The 10,363-nt window shown below is 35.6% G+C and overlaps 2 protein-coding genes across 4 annotated transcripts in view; one reads left to right on the top strand and one right to left on the bottom strand.

Annotated features, from left to right (window-relative positions):
• LOC107605265 (probable pectinesterase/pectinesterase inhibitor 61) overlaps nt 1–2,036 on the top strand; it is a 5,827-nt gene extending 3,791 nt beyond the window's left edge. Inside the window, exon 3 of the mRNA XM_016307083.2 lies at nt 1,158–2,036. Within this exon, the coding sequence (XP_016162569.1) occupies nt 1,158–1,855 (698 nt within the window). The 3' untranslated portion in view covers nt 1,856–2,036. The remainder of the gene's footprint in view (nt 1–1,157) is intronic.
• On the bottom strand, nt 2,573–10,357 carry LOC107605266 (probable beta-1,4-xylosyltransferase IRX10). 3 transcript variants are annotated; one of them, XM_016307084.2, is made up of 10 exons: nt 10,104–10,357; nt 9,734–10,001; nt 7,870–8,242; nt 6,736–6,882; nt 6,563–6,627; nt 6,228–6,297; nt 5,140–5,358; nt 3,912–4,055; nt 3,682–3,817; nt 2,575–3,027 (listed from the first exon to the last, which is right to left on the bottom strand). In XM_016307084.2, exons 3-10 carry the CDS (start codon nt 8,230–8,232, stop codon nt 2,798–2,800), a joined length of 1,374 nt encoding a protein of 457 aa, XP_016162570.1. In that variant the 5' UTR covers nt 8,233–8,242; nt 9,734–10,001; nt 10,104–10,357; the 3' UTR covers nt 2,575–2,797. The 3 variants fall into 3 exon arrangements, with proteins under 3 accessions (XP_020960691.1, XP_016162570.1, XP_016162571.1); XM_016307085.2 differs by lacking the exon at nt 9,734–10,001; XM_021105032.1 differs by lacking the exons at nt 9,734–10,001; nt 10,104–10,357 and having other exon boundaries at nt 2,573–3,132; nt 7,870–8,451.

The raw sequence follows: 10,363 nt of genomic DNA, 5'->3' as shown, positions 1-10,363 counted from the left end.
AAAGTGTAACAAATAGATACTTCCTTGAAAATGAAGAAAAAGTAGATAAAAAGTCTTGGTCAAGTTTTCTAGTTACTAATCATATATTACTATTGGGCTAATGGTTTCATAAATAAGATAAAGAATGGTAGATGGTGGTTGGAAATTAAACTTGAAATTTCAAGTATCATCCCGGTCAATAAATAAATAAATGAATAAAATTCAAGTATCATGACTCATCATCAGTCAACATAAAAACTATTTATTGTTAATATTTTAATTTAACAAAGCGTGACACATAAAGAAACTTGTGCGCGTTCTCTGTCTATCTCTATCTTTATAAACACAGATCATTCACTTATTGACTTTAATTATCATCATATTTTATATTCCATTATTCCATATGCGTACATGCATCATGCATGTGTCCTCTTAAGTCTCCATATTAATATTTCAATGAGAAATACTAGCATACATCCAATGAATGCCTTCAAAGTCCAAATGAAAGATAAAATATTATAGAGCTATCCTATTACGTGCATATGCATGATATATAATATAGATCTCATATTCGATTCATCGCCAGCACATTCAACTAGTCCACGGTTAAAATATTTACAAATTTTAATTTCTTTTATAACTTATTATTAAAGTACTTCCCATCTAATGATTAGTGCAAAGGAACATCTCTATCGCATTAATTGAGTTCTTAGGGATCTACCATTTTCCTTTTTTTGTTTAATTTGTATTGATGGTATTAGATATTCCTTATTTTTTATGGCTTTAAAGGTTTATCTAAGGATAAATTTTAAGGTTATTAGTAGAAATTTTTAAATTTTTTATTTAAATAAATAAATAATAAATACATTGAAAATTTTAATATTTATTCTTTTTCTATATAAACTTTTTTAATTGATAACATTAACATATACGTTTAAGACACATCTAAATCCTTAAAAAAACATTTATCCCTTCATTCATATACACATAACACTCATGTAAAAAAATATATATTATTCCAAACAATGTTCCTTTGTCTCATTCTTTACATCAAAGAAACCGAAAATAATACTTTCTCTAATAATATTGATTAGTTCCTCCTCAATCATTATTATAGAATTTCATTACATAACGCATTCCATTTATTGTGGATGTTACTAATGGTAATTGTTGTGCAGCTGCTAGTGGTGCCGGCTTCATTGCACGAGACATCACATTTGAAAACTACGCCGGACCACAGAAGCACCAAGCCGTGGCGCTTCGCGTAAGCGCCGACCACGCGGTGGTGTACCGGTGCAGCATCAAAGGCTACCAAGACGCATGCTATGTACACTCCAACCGCCAGTTCTTCCGGGAATGCGATATTTACGGCACCGTAGATTTCATATTTGGAAATGCTGCAGTGGTTTTCCAAAAATGTATTATGTATGCTAGAAAGCCCATGGCCCAACAAAAAAACACTATCACGGCCCAAAACAGAAAGGACCCAAATCAAAACACGGGCATATCCATCCACGATTGTCGGATACTACCCGCCCCGGATCTCGCGGCTGCCAAAGGCAGCGTTTCCACCTTTTTGGGCCGCCCATGGAAGCAATACTCAAGAACAGTGTACTTATTGTCTTACATGGGTGATCACATAAACCCAAGTGGGTGGTTGCCGTGGAATGGGGACTTTGCATTGGACACATTGTATTATGGTGAGTACATGAATTCCGGGCCAGGTGCGGCCGTGGGTCAACGGGTCAAATGGAAGGGGTACCGGGTTATCACGTCCACAGTGGAGGCAAGTAGATTCACGGTGGCCCAATTTATCTCCGGCTCGGCGTGGCTACCATCCACCGGAGTGGCATTCTTGGCTGGGTTGTCAACTTGATTTCCACAATAGCTTTATAGAAAACCTTGACATCCTTAAAAAGCCTAATAAACTAAAGTTGGGGAGTAAGTCACTATATTTCTCTAGTTCTTATTTTGTTGTAATTGATAAAAAGTGTAATTCTTATGGGCCTAATTTTTTCAATTGATGATAATAATAGAAATAATTGTTAGTAGTGCTATTATTTTTTTTAATAAAAATATGTGCCTCGCTTTTTTTTTTGTTCTAACTAGAAACTGAAGCCTGAACAAAAAAAAAACCTAGAAATGGAAGGGTGTATATAAATTATGAAATAATTGGAAGTGGGCGCACCCAGCAAACGTCCACCACCTTGATCAACAGCAGTTAGGCTAAACTGCTAAGCCAAAAGGGGGTATTGAGCGTCAATTTGGATAAAAAATTCAAATGGTTTTCCTTTAAATAATTTTATAAAAGTAAAATACAATAAAAGATAAACATAAATTTACATGCGTACTATATTATTGACTCCATCATCTTATGTCTTTGCAGAATAAATTGAGGATTTACAGCAAAATATACAATCGAAACCAATTTGACCCCCTCCGGGGAGGTGGAATCATTTATGTACATTGTCATGTCAAGTGTCAACCTTATTGTTGTGAACCTTTTCTTAGAAAAGTGTTAAGGCATCATTAATGAAGATTACTTCAACCGGTAACATCATAAGTTTTGAGAACATACTTGGAAAGAAATATACATACTAAAACTGAAAGGAATAGGGAGTAACGTGGAAGTTTCAAAATTATAGGGATGTTACACCATAGTGAACCGTGCTTCCGTGATTGTTCACGTTAATTTTACAACAAAATGACAATGAACAACACCTACTATAAGCATGTAAAGAATTGATATATGGGAGTGATAGTTAGCTACACCAAGAAAGAAAAACACAAGCTATACAAGAAAATATCTCTCGATGTATCAAGGTAAAGGCATAGGGAGTTCCCATTTTGGAAATTCAACTAAGTTCCTGTTTACAATAGATCCATTGTGCAACCAGAATGTTTCTGCCGAGTGGTGAAACCGCCTCACTTTCCTTTGGAGTTCCCACATAATTCCTCGCATTGCTGAACAAGGTTCTGAATCCGCAGCATAGACGAATAAGCACCTAATTTGTCGACTGCGGGCTAGTATTGCTTCTATTTCTTTGTCTGCATGAGAGAAAGAGAGATTTGATGCTGAAGGATGCATGAGGTACATTGTGTGTGGAATTTAGGAGGGCAGATCAACTCGTCGGATGGTGGGAGCATATGTATCTACTAGATTTTGATATTTTTAGTCATAGTATATACACATATTTTACGCCAATTATTCTATTGATTTTGAACCCGGATTAAGTAAAAATTAAGATAAAGTATACTTTTTGTCTTTGATATTTTTGAAAATTTTCAAAAAAGTACTTCTAAAATGGGTGAGAGGTGACAGTGGCGGTGTAGATGGTGGTGAGAGTTAGTGGTGGCAGTAGGGTGGATTGGTTTGGGTGAGATGAGGAGGGTTTGAATGTTTGATGATGAAGATGGTTTTTTGAAAGGTAAAATTGGACAGGTAAAAAAAAAAGATCAGCTACCTATTGATTACCAAATTATAAGGATAAAATTGAAACTTACTTAAAATTAAGGATAAAACTGAACAAATTAAACGTTATGAATATTTTTGAAAACATCTAGGACAAAAGAATAGTTTGCCCTAAAAATTATATAAAACTACTTTTTATGGTCATCCATTCCATATCTTTGTGCCCAGTATCAAATTTTTTTAGTTTGCCACTAATGGAATTGGAAGGTAAATGAGGGAAGTATTCTGACCTGGTATAGACTCCAAATACTGCAATAATTGAGGACCTATTCGACTGGATGGCCATTTTATTGATACCTGGCTGTAATCGACAACGTTCTGGAATGGCAACTCTGTTTCATCAGATAATATAACTGGAACACATTCCTGTCAAAATGGAAATGGTTATTTCTTCCCAAGCAAGCCCCTCTATAGGATTACAAGATACAAGAAGGGATCGAGAATGGAGACAGAAGCATACCACAAAAAATGACTCATAAAAGCGGAGGGTCCAAGATGACTCCCCACGTGGAGCAAGGCAAAACTTTGCATTGCGCAAATGTTCAAAATATTCTTTCCTTCCCAACTTGTCAGGTCCGCTGAATTTCAAATCTGGACATTCCAACTGTTTATACCGTCAATACATGATGAATAATTTTTTGTATATAGTTAAGAATCCTTAGCGGGAAGAATATGTACATCATTTAAAGCATAATCCAGTCACTCAATACACACATAAGAGAAATATATACTACATTCTGAATGGTATAATGATGGACCAGAATTAAGGGGAGAGGGGGCAGAATGATGTAACCCAACGGAGAAGCCTCTCTCCCCAGATACCATTCTTTCTGATATATCATGAACCACTGTATAATCATAATACACACTTTCTTTGAGCCATTTCCATCACTCAGCCTCTGATAATTGCCTAAAGTTCCTCCCCCCTTCTGCTTACTCCCCTTGCCTCATTGATACAGCTGAAAGTTCTTACACCATAACACTTATAAAATTGGATTCAGCAGTCCGAATATAGCCACTCACCGAGACTTGCCTCATACTAAGTTGGTTACTCCACTCCATTGGACAAGAGTTTGGGTTGAAGGAAGAAAGGTCCCATTCTTCCACTCCCTCCAATTATCCACTTACCGACACTCCATTATTTTCATTATCGATTGGGTCCCAACCATCAATCCTGTGAAAAAGAACCCACTGGGTACAGCCTACAATATGGTCACATTTCTATATTAGTGGCCCCCAATCAGCCCCCCCCCCCCCCCTTTCTCTTTTTCCCCCATCTTTCTGTCTGAATCAATAACAAACTAATTTATACACTTTATTAAAAATGCAATCAATAAACTATGTATCTATTTCCTCTAAATAGACCTGCTTAAGTACTAATCCATGTATCAGTCTAAATCACATATAAATGTTATCAACTCAGCACGTATTCTCAAGAATGAAGAATCTTAAATCACTTTGCAGTGTCCAATGAATATGAAGTTTTACGAAAAGCTAAATTAATACCAGAATTTCATCCATGTAAATGCTAATTGGTATCTCATCCATCACAAAATGGTCTTCAGCATCATATTTACTTTATATTAAGTTTCTAGTTTATGGAGTTTGGATTAAAAGCTATCATTCTGCAGAATGCAGATCAGTAAAGTTAAAATTAGAGAACCAGTGTGTCATAGAAGACGACATACCTTTTCAGGAAATTGCCTTGCTAGCTCTATTAGCTGAAGACGGCCGGCTTTTCCTTGAGCACGTCCTAAATAATTGGCCAAGTATTTCCGCTTTGAAATAGGTAAAGGCCGGACCACAGTAGTCCCATCTTTTGTCATACCATCATCCACATTACCTGGAATGATTATATCTTTCCATGTATTAAAGGCACTTGTATCTCTCTTATCAGTCCGATCCCCCTATGTTTGAACACAGAAACACAAACTGTTAGCTAAACAAGCCTTTCCTATCAACTTGATACATAACCATTGTCTTCTTATATGCCTCAGCAGATAAAAATTATATATGGAGGCGTCAAAAGTATAAAAGATTAGAGTGCTGCTGATAAATAAATTTAAATAAAAAAAATGTCTAAATGTCTAGCAACATTTTTGTGACCAGTAAAGATTTTTCAATCTCCAAACCGAAGAACCCTTAAGAGGATGATGTTTTTCAAGTAATGCCTCTACAAGTAGAACAATAAAAGAGAATTATGAGTCACTACTAAGCATTATCCAAGCACCTAGACAACCAATCACCCTTTAGGCTCCTTGATAAAAACAATCTAATACTATATTCACAAAGGAGGTGCAGTTCCAGATACAGTGTTGCCGTTGCTAACAAAGTGACAACACTATTTCTAAACAATATTATGAAGGTTTCTTTCAAGTCCATAACAAGGACTGAGGAAATTTAAGCTTGCTTAAAGGCAGCCCGGTGCACAAGCATCCCGCGTAATGCAGGGTCCGGGAAAGGGCCGCACTCAAAGAACGTAATGTACGCTGCCTAACTTGATAATTTCATCAGTGGTTGTTTTCACGGCTCGAATCCGTGACCTTGAGGTCACACGGAGACAACTCAACCTTGCTTAAAGAATGGAAAATTCCCCAATAATATATTTGAATAATTTAACATATATTATGTTTGCTGCTTTGTTACCCAATTTGTTCTCCATTGTACAAAATGAGTTGGCAAGAGATATAAGTTAAAACATGAAATTTCATGAAACAATTTCACTTATCGTGATTCTAGTGTGCAGACAAGACTGTCATGTGAATTAGAAGTTCACCTCTGGTGTAAGAATAATGGAGCGATTTATAAATGTTGCCCATGATTTGAACAAGTGAGCCCCTGCTCCACTGAAAACCAGGGAATTGACAAGTATTAGCTATTAGGTTCACCAATATTTAAGCCAGACATTGTACATGAAGAAAGAAAGCCTGTCAGTCACAAAAACATTAAGATCTTTGTCTCTTCTTATAAAGCATCTAAACTATTCTTAATATTCAAATGATTGAATAAATCCAATATTTTATGCTATGCATTTTCTTTGACATCAATATATATGAATGATGATCATTTTAGTTTCAAGAGTAGCTTTAACAAATATTTTCTTCGTTTTACCTGGGAAAAACAAAGATGTGGTTGCGGCCTCCAGATAACCGAAAATATGGCATTTGGCTTATGACCTGATCTCATATAGAGCAGTTAACATTAGTTTTTTTTTTTTTTCTCATTTAAAAGGAAATAAAAAAAGAAAGCATATGCAGTTTCAGTCAGGAAAACAAAGAATTTACCTTGACATAGGTCTGATTAATTTCTTTGTCATTTAGACCACCCATCATCCGTGCACATTTAACATATGACGGGACAAAAAACAAATCTGCATCCTCTTTCTTTCGCGTCCGATATCTTGATGTCAGAAGTAACTTGTGTATTTTGACCTACAATTCAATATTGCACTCTCAGAATATGAAAATTCCTCCAGCAAACATAACACTTCAGTACAATGCTTAGCCTCAGACAGAATAAACAAGAAAATGATGATGCAATAGGTAACAGGCACTTCATGATATGATTTATATGGAGTGCTTTGTTGAGATCACTAGTGAAATTGGTGTGAATTCTCCAAGGTTACCAAAAAGAAAACGAAAACAGAAGCATTGAGGATTGGTGTGTGGCCACGGTGTGAAAAAGTTGGAATAGGCAGAAGAAGGGCCTCTTTGGTTTGAGTTTTCTGCTTAAGTTTATTCTATTTATAAGATTTGCGAAGGGAAAAAAAAGCAAAAACATAAAAAGCGGATTTTATTATTATAACTGTTTCTCTTTTTCTTTTCCCTTCACAAAATCTTCAAACTAGAAAAATCGAAAAATGACAAATCAAACAGACCCTAAAGTCTCTCAAATATCTAGTGCACCATTGCATTCCAATTCTAACAATATGTGAGGAATACATACAGAGAACTGATACTACTCGGGTATCTACTTCTACCAAGCACCAGTATTATATTCAATCAAACTACATCTTCAATCACATTTCTTCTGATACCAGTTCCTATGATTACAAATTTTACCAAAATAATAAAATAAAACAATGCAACTGAAGTCAGTGATACCTCTTCAAAATTAGAGAGTAAGTGTTAACTAAGACAAAGGAATTATAAAAAAAAAAATTCCAACTCAATCAAGCACAAATTCAGTAGAAAACCAATCTAGCAAACTTAGCATTATCCCGAATCTAAAATCCAAATTAACTGAAGTCAATAACTACGTTTCCTCCAAATGACGGAACACTTTATGAGAAAAAAATAACAATAAAAATGCAATGTTTCATATAAGAAGCAAACGCCCCAAATTAGCTTCACCATCCACAAAATGAGAGAATGTAAATGGCGTCAAGCAAGAAAGGAAGAAAAGGAAGTTGAAATTACCTGAGTGCCCCACTGGCCCTTCAAGCAAGCTTCCTCGGTGATCTTGCCGTCCCTACCGTACATGAGCTGATTCAAGCCGTCGATCTCGGCGGCGTCGTAAACGTAGATCTTGAGGGACAGCTGGGAACCGTAACCTTGCTCCGGCCACGCATGGGGCCCAAAGAACTGATTCTGTGACGCGCGAAGGAGGGTGGTGGTGGTGCATGGGGCAAAGGAGCGGTCGAAGAGTCTGGTGAAGAAGAAGGTGCCAACCACGAGGAGTAGGGCAGCGATCTGGTGTGTGCGGGTGCAGGGGACCTGATGGTGGTGGTGGTAGTGATGAGGTGGCATTGCTTTCGATTTGGTGTTACTGGTGCTGGACATTTAGTGAGAACTGAGAGGATCAGAAGAAGATTTGTTCAGCGTAGCGGGGCAGTGATAATATACCCATCGTTGGAAGCAAGGTGCAAATGTAAACTCCGTTAAAAGATTCGGACTAAATTGACCAAAATTAATTTTTGAAGAAAAAAACTAACGATTTAACTTGATCCTTGTTTATTTTTACAAAAGATAAAGTGTTTTTTATCTTAAAAAATGAATATTTTGATACTCAACTTTTTAATTTTAGGGTAATACAATTTTTTGTAAAAAATCTATTAAATAATAATAAAAATTAATTTTGTGAGAATTTTATTTTTAATTTGTGGAAATTTTAAACTCCCACAAATTATTATAAATTTATTTTTGACAGAATATTTTTATAGGTGGTGGTTAAATGGAGAAAGACCTGAAAATAATATTGCAAGGAAAAAAATTAATTATAGTACAAAGATCTTTTAAAAAAATAATAATGTCAGACCAAAAAATGAAATAAAATAACATTAATATTAATGATATTTGTATTGGTGATGATGACAATAAAAGAAATAAGGATGAGGATAAAGTATGCACAATAGAAATAGTAAAAGTAAAAGTTATAATAATGAGAATGAAAAATGTGGTAGTAGCAAGGTTTGGTGAACCGAACCGATCATTAAACCATTCTAATCACTGATTTATTGATTTATTAATTTAATTGGTTTAACTGTAATCCAACCGAACAAATCGTTTTAAAATAAAATAATAAATAAATTATAAAACAACTCTCATCAACATAATAAAAAACAATTAATAAATTATCACCACAATAAAAATTATAGAACATATTTATCGCTATATTATAGAATTATAAAACATGTTTGTTTAATAGTAATAATTAATACATTGATAGCATTAAGTGTTTTCCAAGCATCCAATCAAATGTGTTTTCAAATAATGATAAAAATGTGTTTTCAAATAATGATAAAAATGTGTTTTCAAATAATGATAAAAATGTGTTTTCAAATAATGATAAAAATGTGTTTTCAAATAATGATAAAAGATGCACCATCAAATTTTTAAGTTTTAACATAGTTTTCACAATGTTAACACAAAAATTAACATGCTTTAACAAAAATTAACAAAATTTTCAACCAAATTTTAACAAGCTCAGCACAATAATTAACAACAAAATCAAGAAACTTTAACAAAATTTAACAGCAGAAAAAAAAGTAAGAACCAGCAAGAACAAGCCAGTAATCAATTTATTAGTATCAATTTATCATCAATCAATAAGCCAGTAACAGGATTAATCAGTCAAGAACAGGCCAGAACAAGCTAGAGTAGTGAGCAAAGCCAATCAACCAAGAACAAGCACTAAGCACTGACAGAGCATCCAATTAACTGAAGCACAGAGTAAAAAAAAATAGCAACACATTACTTAATCAATAATCATCAATCAATGAAAGCACAAAACACCAGCAGTGAGAACACTAGCAGTGAGCATTAAAAAACGACTATCACTGACCATCGAAGAACAAGCACGAAGAGGGTTTGATTTCTGAACAGACAATAAAAGAAACACGAAGAACAAGCAAGCACTAGATTGGAATGGAGCGAAGTAGCGAACGCCGATAGCACGAAGACGGAAGTTCTTGAGTGCAACGGAGGCGGCAACAGCAGTCTCTCACTCCGACAGACGGCGACAAGATTGGAATGGAGAAGGGTTTTTTTCTTGGTTGAGCTTCTGCTCTCTGAACTCGAAGGAAGGAGATTGGAATGGGGAAGGGTTTTTTCTTCAATAAAATCACAAAACATTCAATAATCAATCATCCTGTGATTTGATTTCCGAACAGAGCATTAAAAAGAATGAAGATCAGGTGACAGTGAGCACTGACCTTCGGTCTGAGACGACGAGCACGATGGCGAGCAGAGTTAGCAGACGAAGACGACGGCTAGCATGACGGTGAGAAGACGAAGACGTCGGACGCTCGAGGAAGAAACAACGTGCCTGCGACTGGTGAGTCTGAGAGCGAACAGGGGTCGTTGCGACGGACGTCGTGGCGGCAATAGAGGCACAAGGCGGTGGTGGAGGCTAGGGTTGCGGGCAGCAGTTCGTTGTTGTTGCTCTCTGAAATCTGATTTCTGAAGGAAGGGG

The sequence above is a fragment of the Arachis ipaensis genome, chromosome B06 (genome assembly GCF_000816755.2).
Source record: "Arachis ipaensis cultivar K30076 chromosome B06, Araip1.1, whole genome shotgun sequence".
In the NCBI taxonomy this organism is placed as follows: domain Eukaryota; kingdom Viridiplantae; phylum Streptophyta; class Magnoliopsida; order Fabales; family Fabaceae; genus Arachis; species Arachis ipaensis.
Note: the sequence above shows the minus strand (reverse complement) of the source record. Positions and strands in the feature narration are given on the sequence as shown.